Raw genomic sequence first — 17045 nt, forward strand, 5'->3', positions numbered from 1 at the left:
GGTGCTTAAATGGGGCAACTGCCTGCCCTGACTCAGGTCTGTGGTCTATCCAGACCCAGCTTCCTTCCTTCCACCTGTCTGGGCACTTAAAAGTGTGCTGTACGAAATCAGGACTGGTTGTTGTTCTGTACAGTGGCTAAAGGAGTTGTTACAATAGGTGTTATTATAATATAAATCTTGATCCTGCCAGGTGGGTTGGCAGATATTTTTCAGTAAGTGTTGCTTCTTTAGACTCGTGGGAAGAGTGGGGAAAATAACTAGGTGCACCTGTTACAAGAAGAGATCAAATTAGCTCCATGTGAGATTATAATTGATTTTCACTTCATAGATCACACACAGAAGTTGAGGTCATTTTTGCCCAGCTACTTGCCAGGTTACTTTAAAACTTTTCAGTGTTTACTTCAAAATAACAGGCTTTGTTTTCATGAGAAGAAAGTCTCACAGCCCCTTATTTCCTCCGTTTACTATGTATTTGCTTGTAGCGGAAAAAGCCTTGGGAAAGGAAACTGTTCTGGATTGGCTGGTTACACAAAGTCCTCCAGCAGAGATCAGGGAGTTCAGGGTGGAACAGGGCCATGTATGTGGAATAGACTTCACTGTTTCAAAGACTGAAAAGCTGCTGCAGTGGGAGGCCAAATGCAGGGACTTAATATGGAACCTGAAGCAGTAAGGAGCAGGCTGTCAGCTTGAGCAAACCCGTGGCAAGCTCTGGAAAATCTACTGGAGCTGGTTTGTGGAAAGCTCTCTCTGAAATCACAAGGCCATAGATGAAGTTAGCAGGCTGAAGAGGAGACTCTGTAAGTATCATAATCTTTACCATGATAGTCACATAATATCTCAAGCAATAGTTCAGCCAGGCTCTTTTTCTTTGAGTGTCATCTTTGTTTTGCTGGGTTGGTAAAGGTTGCTGGGTTGTTAAAGGAGAAAAAAATTGTCATTGAGACTTTATGAAGTCATTGAAGATTTCTGTTTTCCCTTGCACAGATGAAATCATGCAGCAGGAGATACGGCCGCTGGTGGCAGTGGATATAATAGAGCAGCTCCACAGGCAATTTGCCATCTTGTCAGGTAAGATGTTGCTGGTAATCACACTCCAGGATTCTCTTGGAAACATATTGGAGTGTGTCATGCTGACTGTCACCTTTCAGCTCTGTACAGCAGTTGCAGTAGTATTTTCATATTGCTCATGAAGAGTGCTGCTGCAATCATGGTGTATGGAACAGATAAATGCCAAGTTGCTGTACTTGTTTTTCTTAAGGCAAGTTATTTTTCCATGTTCTCCACAATGGGCTGGGAGGAACATATTTAGAGGGGAAGAAATTAAACAAAACTTTCAGTACATATCTTTGCACAATGTCCAAGCATCTTGTTTGTGGGAAAAGATTTTGGTCTATCAGGGGATCTATTCATGACCTCCCCCTTCTTCCTCATTTGCCTTTGTTTTAGAAATGATTCATTGCTAAAGTGTAAGGTTCTAATCTTTAAAAGATATGATTATTACATATTCCTTTGTTTGCCTAAAGTTTTCAGTCACACAAAGTGATGCAGTTCCTTCCCCAAAGAAAGAGCTGATACTGAAGTATTTGGCAAATTATTTAATACATTATTTTGGGTACCGCAGATGATAAATCTTGTCTGGGTCCTAAAACAGTCTCTGCTGTTGACTGCATGGCCTCTGGCAACTCCTTTTGTCTCTATTTCTGCCTGTTCTGCAAAGAAGAGAATTCAGAATTTGCTTATCATCTTCCCCATTGAAACAGTGAAGTATCATAAGTTTGCAAAAAATGCTGAGATTATAAGAAGGTTCTCTTGAAAAGCCTGTCCCTCTTGGTGGAGAGGAGCACTGGGTATAGAGCACAGAGTGCACCAACCCAGCTCTGAAAATGGTCAGCTCAGCAGGCCCAATCCTTGCTGCATCTTTGCATTTTTAGATACATCCCAAGTTGCCAAAATAAATCCAAATCTAATTTACACAGAATTCTTTATGAGGCTCTGAGTATTAAAACTTGATTTTGGAGGCTTCCAGGTAGCATCCTGTGGCAGTTTCCTAAGCTCAGTAACTAAAGGGTTTGCATTAGGCAGAGGGTATTGACTGAGCAGAGGTGGAACCAACTGCCTTCTCATCTGCAGTAAAGCATCTCAGGGTCCCACCTTCCCAGAATTCCTAATGAACACACCCCTCTGGGCAGGACAGTGTCTGTAACTGCATTAAATTGCTCAAACCTTTTTCATCCCTCTGTTGTGCTCAGTGCAGGGTAAGTAGGAATTGTTGAGAACTGAGTGCCTCACATGCAATTGCCTACCCAGTAAAATGTGGAGGATTGCTATTTTTGAACCCCCTTACCTTGCAACATTTGGGACCAATAACAAAAGCTGAATACAGCATGTAATGAGCAACTTATCGAAAGTGGTTTACTAAACAGGAAGAAAAACCCATTTCCAGTTCCAGCTAGAATATTAAACATGGAATAAAAATGTCAAGGGTAGATATAAAAAAAGAATATTCATATTTCTTTATGGACTCATAATTTCAGCAGTGCCTGTATTCTCACCTGCTATTTTAGCAAATTCAACTCTTCACATTTATCTAATTATTTTATTCTTGGAAGTGATGAGAAAGGTGTTTAAATAAGGCTATTTAAATGTGAGCTGATTAAAGACTTGAAAAATAATTCTTCATAGAAGGCAAGGCTGAGGAGCTTGTTTGTTAGGATTCATCAAGTAACTGGTTCACCAGCACAGAAGTACTGATAAATATCGAAGGAGAGTGAGAAGGTGTCTTTCATGTCCCCATCTACATAAAAAATCCCATTTAAAGAATTTTCAGGCTTATTTGAAATCTCCTCAGTACAGTCCAGAAATAGTATCCTAATATAAAACAGGGCAGTATAGTTCAAGTTTCTAAGTTGATTTCAGTCTGAAATTTACAGCTAAATTTGGAAACCTGGGTGCCTCTACTCCAAGATCCCCATGGCAGCATGTGAAGATCAGGAGCATAAAATCACCTGCTTAGAAGCCCCTCTGGCTCAGTGCCTTATTCTGTTGGTGACCACTGATGAGTCATAGATGAAACACAGCAGGAATCTTCTTTACCCTCCCTTTACTGCCTCCAGCAAAATGAACTTTAGGTGCAAGCCAGCAGTTACTATACTTTTCAAAAATGCATTTCTTGAAATAATATAACTTTCTTTTTCTTTCTTTAGCAAAGGATTGTTTTTTTCGTGCAATGAGAACAAAACTGGGCACTCGTCTGCCTCATTTCACTTATTAAAGTAATTCACACATAAATGACCTCATTTGATTTTGATTATTTTTTTCCAGATGGCTCTGTAGCTTTTCCTCAAAGCATGCTGCTTTGCTGCTTTTCATTTGGTACGAGCAGCCACAAGTATTTTGGTGCTTTAGTGCTTGCCTATGTGGTGGCTGAAAATTTCATACTTAGCCTATTTCCTGGTTTTCCATATTGAAAGGTTGCAGCCCAGTAGCCACTGTGTGGAAAAAAACCCCTTCTGTTCTTTGGTCTCACCATCGTGGGCAGTAAAAGGCAACTTTCTTGTAGAGTGTTATGGGCATAAATTATGTTTCTCTGAACAATTTCGTAACAGTGGTATACACTGATTTATAGTAGATGGGGTTATTTCTTTCAGTCTGGAGGCTGCAGCCCCCAGAGTGCAGCCAGTCACCTCTTCCATGCCTGTGCAGAGCTCAAAGGATGTAGCACTGAGGCTGCTTTGTGTTACTCCACAGCCTCTAGCTCTGTCAAGCTCTCCTGTTCAGTCCTGTGGACCTCAAATCCATTTGTCCAGTGATAATGACTGTTGCAAACTTTGTCACAAATGAGTATTTTTTTTGTAAATACCACCTTTTTAGTAACAGCTGGCAGCTGAGGCAATGTAGTGAACCCACAATGTTCCCTTGCAGTAAAGCAGAAAAGAAGGAGGAAAATGATTGAATCAAAGGCTCTTTGTTTTCTCTGGACATGACTCATTAGAAACACTTCTCTCCACTATGGCTGTGTGCAAACTTCTTAAGAGGATCTGACTATGTTGCAGTCTCCAAGCAGATGGTAGGAATTACATAACAAGTCTAATGAGTTTGGTGTTTGATTGTGTCAGGGCCTAGTTATAATGAATGTATTAGCTACCAACAGCCTCCTGTTTGTCCTGGTCCTCCAGCTATCAGATTAACCAAGACCTTACTCCATGCCAAGAACAGGGAAACTCTCCAAAGCCTTCCCTGGTCCACTGAGGTCATGGAAGAGACTGCAGTGTAATGTGGCAATGTCCTTAATCACATAATTTTACTTTGGTCATCTCTTTTCCCATGTGCTGATTTAGCCTTGCTTAGCTTGTGAGATCTGGTAGGCGTAGTGGTTCTTGTGGTTAATTTCTAGTTTTGATACCACTACTGCCTCTTTCCTTTCCCTGAAAACCAAACTCCCAGTTATGGTACTACAGCTGTGACAACACAGGAGGGCTCAGCTAGGTTTGTGTATTTCCTGTAGCCGTTAAGGGAACTAGGTCACAAAGTTGAGTAGTACTGAAAACCTGGTCATTCTAACACACCAGTTTTTACTCAAGAATAAAGAACCACTATAAAATACTGCTTCTGTCCTACTGACAGACTAAAAAACTTCTGTACCAATCTGCTCTTGGAACTGCTACTACTTCTCCCCCCCACCTCCTTTTTTATCTGCAGCTTCACAACCTGTTCTTATCTGTAATTACCCTGTCAAGGAGCCCAATCTGCCATTTGCTGCAATAATGGATCATGTTACTAAATCACGACTTTATTAGACAAACTGTCACGAAGTGTATTAGCAGAGAGAATCATTTTCTTTGTGCTCTGCTCCTGTTAACAGACTTCAGTGGATGGGAGAGTATATCTGAAAATGGTAACTGACTCAGAAGCCAGTTTATTTAATTTGCAAAGCCTGGAGGGTATTTGGCCATCTGCTTCCTGTTTAAACTGAGCCTTTTGGAAAACCTGGCCTGACCTTGCCAAAAGGACAGTTTGGATCTTTTATAAAAATTGAGACCCAGGAAGCATGATTTAATGAGAAATTCATCACTCACAACCCTTAATCAACATGGAAAACCAAAACAACAGAGCATGGAAAAAGCAACACCTCACCAAAGCAGTGAAACTTCAGCCAAGATATCATTAGAATTTTTGGCTGTCTGACCCGGGAGATGAACTACAGTCGGGGCTGGGCTGTGATGACTCAGGGAGCTCTCTGCATGTGGGCAGGCCCAAGCAGTTAAACCTGCACGTGTCAGCAGCATTTGAGAGAACACTGTCCAATACTAACTGATGAGTTAGTGTCTGTGGCAGGCTGGGGAGGTGAGCTCTGGAAACTTGCAGACTAACTTTTGGAACTTCTCCTGACTATAGCCTCTTTGCTGGGCTGGTGTTTTTGGTTTGGTTTGTTTCCCAAGGGAGTCAGCATATTTGGTGATCTCTAGTTAGAAGAGCTGCTGGCTATGGAATAGGACTTCAGTGTAGGCCCTGACTGTCTAAACCATGGATATTTTTTGTGCCTAGGTGGGAGGCATAGGTGGGCTAGAACTGAGGAGTGGGAGATTTTCTAAGATCTCCATGGTGTTCAGGGCCTTGGCCTGCAGTTGTGATCGTTCTCTGCTTTTGCATCAATCATACCAACATGCAGCTTCAGCTGTGAGAGCTCTTGGAGTTCAGCACTCACACCTCATTTGTCAATCACACCCTTTACACTGCAAAGCAAAATTAAATTGTCTCAGGCTGCCATAACCTTTTTTCCCCCTTGTATATTCCTTCCCCAAATACTTCATTTGCTTTTTTTCCACAGCTGAGTTCTGGTCCCTTCTTCACTGCAACACCCATCCAGGCTGCATTGGCTGCTGGAAAGTCTGTCTAATAGGAGCAACTATGAATGCTGCTCTGTGTCCTGGGACTTTGGGGATTAGCACACATAAGGGTGAGCAAAGGTCCTATTACCATGGGTACCTTGTACTACCCTGATACAACTTGTGTGCTATCTCTTCTGAATTTCTTAACCTTCCACATTCACTCTGACTTCTGACCTGTCACCCAGGTTCTTCCTTTCCCTTTGCTCTTGGGCCAGAAGTGAAGAGGAAAAGTTGAGAAAAAGTAAGGAGAGTGCCCAGGAAGATTCTCATTCTCAGTGGCAAACCAGGCAGAAGGTCAAGTTGACTGTAATATTTTCCTTGTAAGTCCTGCCTTTCTCCAAGCAGTTCAGCCAGCCCTCTGCTCTTCTAAATCCTGCTGTTGTTTGCATCAGTTGTGCTCCAGCTGGTTGAGCTCAGGTCTGCATAGGAGACAAAAATCTGGTTGGGTTTCCTCTGCAGGCAAAACTCTGTGGCTACTTATGATGGAGCAGCCTGGGGTCTGACTGAGGAGCAGTGACCCAACCACAGGAGGCTGCCTGTGGGATAGCCTGGCTTCCCTGAGGCAGAGTCAGGAGTGAGCCTTGTCTTCAGCTGCAGGGTAGTCTGAACCTTCCCTGCTGCCGGCTGAACCTCCAGCTTTGGTGGCTGCTGCTTGCAGTGGCCACTGCCACCAGCTGCTGATTCCCTGGCCGGGCACCAGCGTTTGGAACTGCCAGGAGGTGCTGGGGCTGGCTGTGTTGCTTGGAGAGTGCTGCATCTAATGGTGCCTGGAAGAGCTGCAAGTCAGAGAGACAGAGGCCAGTGCATTGCATGAAAGCAGCTGCCAGGCACTGCCGCGCTCCTGATGCCTGTTTTTCAGTGTGTCTTTGTTTTTGCTTCTGACTGCACTAAACTCAAGGTACTGCTTGCTTCTCCCTTGGGGCTCCTTAGCTCAGCTCATGCCTCATGAGCTCCTTTGCTCCTGGCAGTCCTTGGGTCCGTTACCCACTGGCACCGCTGAATAGCACAGAATGTTTCAGGCAGCTGTAAGGAATCCCTCTCACCTCCCTGCTGTGCTCATTGACTCACTCTCTTCAGCACTTCTGTCTCCCTCTTCTTGTCCTCACTTTCTAGATGAAGTGTCTTTTTTTTTTTTTTTCCTTGAAGACTAATTTTTTCTTCTGCTGTTGGAGCTGCTGGAGCTTGTTCTGTCCCTATCTGCCTTACTTATGATGGGTTGTAAACTCTTCTGTTTGGCAATTGGACTCTTGTCACAAGTGATGGTCAGGAGTGCAGGGATTATGCACAGTCCTAGCAAGCACAAGGATGCTATACAGAGAGTCCTTGGGACCAAATTCCATGTACTCAGTCCTTATGGCTATGAAACTGACTGAAGACTGCCCCTATTGGCTTTTAGTTTGTGTTCTCTGCCCTTTCAAGACATTGAGTAGTATCTAGCTAAAGTATTTCAAAGGCTGGAAGAAATCTTATGGCAACTCCCTAGAAAGAAATGTTGATGGCCCAGGAAAAAAAGGGCTGCAGTTTGTCAATTCACATTCTGCAGAAATTTGCATACTGCAGCAATTCTTGATTTCGTGTCAGGGAAAAAACTGCCATTAACATTTAGATGTATGGAATTGCTCTCTCATACAGAGAAGAGAGTTTTCCAGACACCCTTGTAATTTAAGGAGCTTCCCTTATATCCCACAACATCTACTCTTGTTGTCTTATTTAGATACAGGGATAAATGGATATGGATAATTTTCCTTTGTAACTCAACTACTGCTCAAAGTTCAGATATGGGCAGGAAAAACCCATTTGTAACACATTTGTGCTATTGCTTGTCACTCAGCACTTCAGACATTTCTGCTGTCTTCTCATCATAGCACGTAACAATTTCTGAGTACCAAGCTCTTTCAACCTTCCCCTCTTTCCTGGTGTGGCAGGAATGGAAGGTTTCCTTGTTTATTGCCCTGTCTGAAATACAGCTGTGCTGAACCATCTGAGGGCTCTGGTTTGACTGCAGCAGGAAGTGTTGCCTTCAAGGTGGAGAATGAGATGGAGATCAGGAGCTGTTAAGGGCCTGTGGCTTAGTCAGAGGCAGGAGCTGCTGACTTCTAGTTGAATGTTCTGTCTGAGGCTGCTAAGTGGCCTAGATTTGTTGCCAGCAGTGAAAGGAAGAAGTCAGTGTTCAGTCTGCTTACATTCATTCTTTGGATGGCTTTTTATAGGAGAAGATGCCATGACAAAAATACACACCCACATACATAGAGCGCATCATCAGCCTGCCTCATCTAGCTCAGGGAAGAGGCCAAGGGAAGAAGGGCACATGTGTGAATGTAGATGCAAGAGATTAAATAAAAGGTACACAAAGAGATCCTGGTCAGCAGGAGCATTAGAAGTACCATTTGAAACTTGTAATTTAAACAAATATTGAGTATAACAGCAGCTAAACTACCAGGTGTTGGAGGAGGGGATCCAGGGGAATCTGTCTTATCCTGCAGTGGGAAATATTGCTGCTTTAAACCAAAAGATTCCAAGTTACTACATCTCCCTCATTTAAAGTATATTCACATATTTGAAATATGTGAATGGGAAAGTTTGGTGCCCAGAAACTGTGTGAATGTTCACAAGATACCAGGTATGAAATACCTTGGCATGCACTGAGCTCTGCACAAAGAGACAGCAGACAAATTTGCTATTAAATTTTCCTGGCTGTTACTGCTTGTGTCCAGGAGATGTCACTGAGAAGCTGTAACAAACCAGCCTAACTGGTTGGAGTTCCTGGTCTAGAGTGCAGCAGTCTGGGGAAAATCTAAATTTGCATGACAGCATATTCTCCATCACTGCTGACTGCAGACAGTGCAGCTGGAGATCCAGCTGCCGTGCATCAGCATTTGGCACCACCCCAAGGCCAGTGGGGAGGTCAATGTGGAGGCCATGGCTCTGCTCAGCATTTGAAATCCAATTTAGTACAGTGTGAATGATGGCTTTCTTTCTTTCCCTCTTGGCTGAGAGACTTTTGAGTCTCTGTAGGCCTTTTTTCTCCCTAGCAAGGTGAGTTTAGTGAATGATCTAACACAACTGAGTAATTTTCAGGTGTAATCAAAGCAATAATCAACTTTCAGAAAGGAAAAGAGGGGCTGAAGGTAGTGTGCTGATACCATGTAACCAGATGTCAAGGAGAAAAAGGGTTTCCTTGTTCAAAATTCTTGTTTTCTAGAGCTCTGAATTTTATGTTGTGCAAACATTGTATTCCACAGCATTCCAGCTCTCCATGGCTAGACAGCACAGAAGGCACCTTAAATAATCTAACTGAGGCTGGGAGGATAGGGCAGAGGCAAGATCAGGACTAGCAAGGGACTGTCAACTCTACAGAGAAATAACCAGGAATTACTGGAGCACCTCCTTGCAATGACCATCAACACAGGATCAGGAGAAACCGGTTTGTGGCATCAGCTGTGCTTATCAACAGGGGAGCAGCCTTGTTTATGGGGCAGCAGGTTTGTTTATGGGGATTTGGAGGATGTTTTCAAGGAATGAGAACTCTTTTTTTCTCCCCACTCCCATGCTCCTAATGGGATAATTTAATGGGTATTTTCCTGAGGAAGGTAATTTGCTGTCTCCTTCTCACAGCTTCCCCTTTACTAAAGAGAAGCCCAGACATATGGCTGTCCCTTGGGTAAGAGTTCTCTGTGCGTGACAAATGACTCAGAAAACTGTGTGTACAGCAGGACTACACTCAGTATTGGGCTGTTAGAGGATTCCTGAGCCTGGTGCAAAAAATAGGTTTACATAAAGATTCCAGAGAAAGGAGAAAGACTCGGGGAAAACATACCCTTAATGCCCTATTTAAGGAGAACTAAGCAATAAGGTATGTGTAACAAAAGCTTTGTTTCGTTGTTCCTTTATGTGCTGCTGCCTCCTCAGTGCTCTCAGCTCTGAGTCCAAGCTGGTGAGAAAACCCCTCGTAACTTCTGTGTGGTTGGAGCAATGCCCAGATTTATTAGGGGAACCCAGTTAGGATTGGTGCTGCAAGTAAACAGTTTGTGCTGTGGACTACAGCAGCTCTTGGAGCTGAGCATCGTGTCAGGAGCACTGTAAATGCTGCTTGGTTCCAAGGGGCTTAGCTCCATGCTTCCTGTAGCTCTACCGGAATCTGGATCAGGGAATCCCTCAGAAAGGGACTCTTCTTAACCTTGTAGCTTATGAGCTTCCTGTCCTGTTTAATAGAGATTTGATGCAAATAAACAGGATGAGCAAAAGTCCTCCATGCACTTTGAGCATTTTTTTTGTTAAGGAAAGACCTAAGCCTGGATTGGTCCCAGGCTTTTGTTGTGGGTTGTGTGAGTGTATTCAAAGCTTTCATTCTCTGTTACTTCATTTCATTTGATGTCTAGAAGGAATTTAAGAGTGCTGTACCTATAGGGAAATATTGTAATATTATCACAAGAAATTATTTGGAAATGGGAAACAAAGAACAAAGAAACCAAACCACTTAATCGGAATTGTGCAGAAGATTAAAGAAAAAGCTGAGAATCTCAAAGGCTAGAATCTCATCTGGAGTAAAAAGAGGTAATGAAACTACAGTGAATTATATCAGATGGGAGCTGGTGATGATTACTGGATGTGGGGACTTTACAAGGAGAAATATGCCATTGTTTCCCACTTGAGCACTGACCAGTCTGTTCAAAGGTGTAAAATCACCCTCTAAACTTTACAACTTGTCTTTTGCAGGAGGAAGAGGGAAGGATGGGGCACCCATTATAACTTTTCCAGAATTTGCAGGATTCAGTGAGATACCTGATGATGATTTTCTGAATGTGGTCACTTATCTAACCAGCATTCCCAGGTGAGGCTAAGCACAAATGTCTGTTCATTTCCTAGAGAGTTTTGCTTCCCCAGGGGCTCGCTGATTTTAGTGGTGCTACCAGGAAGTACCAGTGCCTCTGCATCTGTCCAGTCATTATGAAACTTCCCTATGTGCTGGAGGCCCTAGGAATTATTTCTGTTGTTTGCAAGGAAAAGAAAGCTTCACACAGGGCAGGTTGAACTGAATCAGAGCAGGAGTAGATCTGAAGAGCAGCAGCAAAGATGGCAGATTAAAGGGAGTTAAGAGGGGTTGTTTGTGAAAAGTCTGAGGGTCACTGGATGTAATAAGGGAAGGGCTGCTTCTGGAAGGAGCCATACTTATGTAGTATGACTGCTTATTCTCTGAGTACCTCTTTCTATGCAGCTTTCCCTTTGCTGAGGAAGCAAGTGAGGTGCCCCATTGACAGGATTCTGGCAAGCACTGTGTGCTATCTGATCCTTCATTTCTTTGGAGATTGCTCCACAGCCAGGATGTTTTCCTTGCTTTTTGCCTGCAGTTTTATAAGGATAGTGAAACAAACTGACTTCCCCTACTCTGAAAAAATGTGCTAAGGCATGACTGCTGAATTTCTTTTTGTTTATCGCAGAGAGCTTAATATTTTTTCAGTCCCCTGATCCTGTCTCTAGACCATGGCTCTTTGTGCTAGTGAGAAGCACAGCAACGATTTATTATTTCCTGTGGTCTTCTGTAAAAACGTGCTTAGAGGATCACAGCAGAAAACGTGCCTCCTTCAAGTTTGAGTGAGAAGTTTTACAGCTTCACCTACATGTATTCCCCGTATTTGCCAAAGTTGTTGCCAAAGAGTTGCCAAAGCAAGCTGAGAGAAACAACATACTGTGAACTTAACAGCTTCGTTGTTTGAGTCTGCTCTGTGGGACTTTTGTTCTGCCAGGGGAAACCCTGTTTCGAGTATTTCTTCACTCGCTTCAGGCCTGGGAGGGTGACCAGCTTCAGGGTATACACAACAGCAGCAGTGCCTGAGAAAACCACAAAAGTAGTTTTTCAGTTCTTTGTTCTTGGTATGCAGGGAGATGATTCCCAGTAATGCTGTCATATGTTGGGGAGCCAGCATGTTATATTGTCAACATGATAGACAGAAATGCTTTGAACTTCTTCGGCCTGTGGGAAGCCCAAAAGCATGGATGGGCTCAAAAGAAATGAGCCAAATTCATGAAAGATTGCTCCATCAATGGCAGCTGGACACAACGGCTCAGATTCAAACTCAGGCTGAAGAAATTAATTTATCCCTTAGTGCTGGGAATTGGGAGAATATACCAAGAGAAATACTGTCCTTCTCATTTTCCTGCTGCCTTTGTCTCAGTCACTATCAACCAGCACTGGAGTCAGGGTGTTGAGCTAGATGGACCTTTGCTTTGATTCAGTTTCAGTTCTGTGTTTTCTGTTCTCCTGAGGAATCCCAGAGCCATGTGCAAAGAATGAAGAATTAAGTTTTAAAACTTTGTAAGTGAGGAGAGCTGTGATATACGTATTTTACAGCTGATGAGGTATGTGTGAGTAATGTCTCACTGTACAGACAGGCTCAGCAATACTTGTGTTGAGTAAGTGACTGTTCAGTTTGCTTTAAATGACTTTTTCAAGGTTAGTGACAAACTGGGCTTTGAAAGTACATTTTCTGCATACCAGCACATTGGTTTGACTCTTAGCTTCAATCATAGGCTGCACTGTAGGGATGTGAGTTTTCCAGGGAATTTTCTAGTCTTTATTGCAGTGCTTTTAGAAAGATTGCCTGCATTTCTTGAGTCACTATTTGAAACTTTCCTCTATCTCTGTAAATGGTGAGGGAGAAAGATGTTAATTTAGAAGAAGAACCTGAGCAGCAAGCTTTGTGTGATTTATGACATAATTATATGGAGTTCAATCTCAGTCAGACATAAGTAGGGGACCTGTTTGGGTGCAGCAGAGCCCTGTTAATCTGCAGTTGGCTGGTCCATGCACAGTGTCTCTGCCTTATACCTCAGCAAGCAGTAAAGGGACTGCATTGTTACTTTTGCCAGCACTACTCTACTAGATAGTAGATAGATAGCTGTGTATAATATAGCAGCATTCCTGTGCATGTAGTTTCACTGCTAGTAGTCCACCTTTTACTTTAATTCTCAAGAAAGATGTGAAGGTGTCCAAAAAAGTGACCAAGAACGGAGAATAGTCTCTAATTCTTCTGGAGTTACATGAATCAGGTGAGGTGAAGTATAGTTTGAAAAGGAGTTCATCCTATTTATCATTAAAAATACCTCCTTCTTCAGAGCTTAGTGAACCAGAGAAACCAGCATCATTTTCCAGGCAAGTGTAGAAAGAATATCTATCTTTTATAGTGTCTGATTTTGCATATCCTGTACAACAAGGTTCATGCTAGCTGTGGAGATAAGCTCTGTGATTGCAGATAACATCATTTAGTGTTAGTAACTTTCTAAGTCCCTCTGGAATGATTAATCTTATATGCTCATATGACAAAACATATGACAGGATTGAAGATCAGCCCAGTGAGACTTTTGTAACTTGATTTGTTTTCCCTCTGGTTCAACACCTGCTTATGGGAGTGCTCCACCAAAGGGGTCTGGATACAAACACATCCACAGGCACTCAGTAATATAGTGTATGCATGTGCATACCTCTGTGCATGCATTAGATAGCTCCAGAAAGCCCTTTTTTACATGCTTTATTGCATGGCCAGAATTCCTTTCTCTTTAACTTGACATGGATTAGCTCCTTTGATAAACAGGTGCCCTTCTCTCCTTCCAAAAGAGGTTGGGAATTTCAACATCTCCTGACCTCCTCAAGTCAGTGTTCAAGGGCTATCCTGAATATAGAGCTGAGGATGGAACAGTTCTGCTGATTGCAGATATTTCACTCAGGGAAAGGGAACCTCTCTGCCAGACATCTGTAGATCTAGGCAAATGTGCCAGAATTTATTTTGGAGGTAAGCCTGATGTTTATCTGCTCTTCAGGACTGTCTTCAAATCCTCCTTTTCAGAGAACTGGAGAAACCCCAATGCATTTTCATAATGAGGGTAGAGATATTACAGTACAGACACTGCGAAAACATTGATAGAATTTGTGTGTGTGTTTGTTTTTAAACAAACTTTCTCTGGATGCACACTCAAGTGGGGTTCTCAGCTGTACATCCACTTGTGCTGAGGCTGCCATTTCGGCCAGACCTCCTCCTGTGGCTGTTTGCCTCCATCCACCCCTTGGTGCTAGATGACATTCAGACCTTGGTATGGTCTTTCAGCATGCTGATTGAAATAGGATCACTTGCTGACACTCTCTCTGTTTCCCTGGCTAAATTTAGGGCCTCAGTCAGTCCTATCTAGCTAAAAAGAAAAAAACCCCCAAAAACCACAAAACCCCAAAAACAACAACAAACAAACAACCCCACAAACAAGCGAAACAAACCAAAAAAACCTCCACATCAAAAAGCAAACATACAAGGGCCATTGGTTTGTCTCAGTGACAACAACTGAACATCATGCTGATGCTGAACATCATTTGAACATGAAGACCCCAGGCTCAGACTTTTGTGTTTAGTTTCTCACCCTTTCTGTAACAATCTGCAACAATATATTTGTTGCCTTTATTTGAACATTATCAAGGAATTTTACTCTGTGGAATATTTGTTGAGCTACTGAAGGATATGTATGTGTTTGTGTATATTTAAGACTACTGAAGGGTGTGTTTACATTTGTGTATTTTCAAAAGGTAAAACAGATTAATTTTCTTCCCTGTGCTTGAGAGGCACTGCTGCAAACATATTTTCTGTCCTCTGCAGAGAGCTGCATGTTGCACTGCTAAACAGGAAAGGTCGTGTATTGTCACTGAATTTCAGAGGAATGCTGTAAATATATTGAATTGGAAAATTCAGTGAGTTTTCCTGTCAGCAGTATGAACTATGAGGAACATTCGCATGGCATCCCAGTTTTGCACAATACTTTGGCTTTCAGTTTTTGATCCTGCAGAGCTGCAGCAAGAGCTCAGAGTTGTTATTGTGTTGATGGTCTTCAGCAGATTATTGACATGAATTTGTATAAAATGACCCATGGAAATGGTGTTCCTGGGTTGCTCCTTGTATGGGCAGTGGAATAGGGATCAAGGAGATAATTTTATCAATTTTTTTTTCTTAATCTGTGATTAGATGCTTGATTGCCTTATGTCCTCTCATTATGACATTTATACTCTTCCTGCCTGCCCCTGGTTTGTCCTGGGATGACTGAGCCATCCTGCTCTAGTGAAGTTTCTGGACACTTCTCAGTGTGTACTTCTTAGCTTCTCCAGTGCTGAGTGCTCTTGGAAGGCAGAGAGCAGAGCAGTCCCACTGAAACCTTGCACTCCAGAGTGGGGTTTTTGAGAGGGAGAGGATGGGGTATTTATGAGGTCTACATAGGGGGAATGGAGCACCAAATCAGTGCCTTCCAGATCCTCCTTGAAAAGTCCTGAGAAGGAACAGGAACTGTTATTGCAGCCAATATGTTAAAAAGGATAGTTTTGAATGACTTGCAACCCCAGAACAAGTTTGTGATTGTCAAAACAGAAGTCTTCAATTTCTGCTTTGCCTACCAGAATTCCTGAGGCTTTGTGTACACAAGTCAGGAGATACTGATGCCCTGGAGCTCAGTGCCCCTGTCAGGTGTCAGCATCCTTGGAGAATGAAGACTGCAGGGCGGTGTCTAAAGCTTGAATTATTTTGCAGAAAAAAAAAGATCTGGGGGCTTTGTCTTCAAAAGAGCACAGTTTAATTTGTGGCCCTGAACCATTCATGTCACCTAGACTGGCAGCAGAGTAGCACAGCAGCTGAGAGACTCAGCAGATAAAATATTCATGTTTTGTGTAAGCTGCTAGCCTTATGCTGGAAATAGAAAACTTGCTGCCTTTCCTTTTCATGTGCATTTCTGCAAATATTCATTCTTTCCACTGTGCGTTGTGTTTTCATAATGGGCTCCGAGCGTGATGTGACGGAGGCTGTGTTTTGCTGCAGTTCTCTGCCTTGCAATGGGAGTATCTCCCTGTAACCCAGCACACCTATTTCATCTGTTTTGCAGTCTGGAGGCTGCCAGCATCGGGTTCATCATCATCATAGACAGACGACGGGACAAATGGAGTGCAGTCAAGGCATCCCTGACACGAATAGCAGTAAGTGCTTGCTTTTGTTATTTATCTTCTAGAAATTAAAATTATCTGCTGAACCTTCAGCACACGATACATGATTCAAAATGAGCCTCCTGTGCTCATTTTAAGCTCCCATTTTTTGGCTGTGGATGCAGATTCTTCCCTGCCCTGCAGCTTGTAAGTGTTAAATAAGAGAGGGAGGAAGCTGCAGAAACAAATTACATAGCCTTGTTTACTGCTGAATTAGAACAAATTCCTTATTTTCTGGGTTGACTGCGATACAAATTCTAGGAATTTGAAGTTGATTCCTAGAGGAGTATAAGAGGTACCCCTTCTGTGCCCTGAGGAGGGATGACGTGGCCTGCTTATGAAAGAAATAGATCCCAAGGGGTTTGTGTTTGCATGGTAGTAAGTGATCTCTGTCAGAAACTCTTAATAGCTTATTACATCTCATTTGCAAAAGTCAGAGCTGGGCACTGATTTTCAGTGCTAAAAGCAGCTGCTTTCATACATCTGTCACTAGGAATATTTACTGTGTGAGGACCAAGCACTTACACACAGAGGTGTAGGATGGAGGGATGACAAAGGCGACTTTAAGTTCTTTCAAGGTATTTAGACAGAAATGTTTTCCATTCTCAGGCTTTTTTGCTGGTCTCTTCAAGAAATTGTTCCTTTTTTGCTTGATGATCCCAGAGGAGTGTGAGAGATGTAGGCTAGGTGTTGCAGGCAGGGCCATGTCTGATGAACGTGTTGAGTGCCTGTGTGTGTGTGTAAAAATATGTGAGGTTAAAAAGATTCAAAAGCCTTTGCAGAGTGAATAGGTAGGTCAGCCTGGGAAATCCATCTGTGCCGCACGCCAGCTTCCTTCGCCACGTCCAATGTGGGCAGCCAGCTTTGCCCTCTAGTGGCTGCAGCCATTTTTCCCTAAAAAATGGGAAAACCTCTGTTGTGGTCGTGCAAACGAGACTTGGCGGGGTTCAGATCTTGGGGAGGAAGGAAGGCACTTGTCAGGAACTCTGGAGCTCTGTAATAAATCTATACCAGAAAAGAATGTGTGGCTGGGCAGTAAAATCCATGGGTCAGTCTTCTTGCTGGCTTTGGAGATAGCGACACCGAGCACGTGCTGAACGGACCAGCTGATACAATGAGCTTCTGGATTGAGCAGGATTCAGTAAATCCTACCTGCT

The 17045-nt window shown here is 43.0% G+C and overlaps 1 protein-coding gene across 15 annotated transcripts in view; it reads left to right on the top strand.

Annotated features, from left to right (window-relative positions):
* MCF2L2 (MCF.2 cell line derived transforming sequence-like 2) overlaps nucleotides 1-17045 on the top strand; it is a 156304-nt gene that overhangs the window by 37346 nt on the left and 101913 nt on the right. For 14 of the 15 annotated variants that reach the window (XM_069024090.1, XM_069024098.1, XM_069024099.1 and 11 more), the window contains 3 exons: nucleotides 985-1068; nucleotides 10605-10719; nucleotides 15792-15882. In XM_069024090.1, the coding sequence (XP_068880191.1) occupies nucleotides 985-1068; nucleotides 10605-10719; nucleotides 15792-15882 (290 nt within the window). Of the gene's footprint in view, nucleotides 1-570; nucleotides 798-984; nucleotides 1069-10604; nucleotides 10720-15791; nucleotides 15883-17045 lie in introns of those variants that run through there. The other variant, XM_069024092.1, reaches the window with a different exon arrangement.

The sequence above is a fragment of the Aphelocoma coerulescens genome, chromosome 9, assembly GCF_041296385.1.
Source record: "Aphelocoma coerulescens isolate FSJ_1873_10779 chromosome 9, UR_Acoe_1.0, whole genome shotgun sequence".
Classification (NCBI taxonomy): Eukaryota; Metazoa; Chordata; class Aves; order Passeriformes; family Corvidae; genus Aphelocoma; species Aphelocoma coerulescens.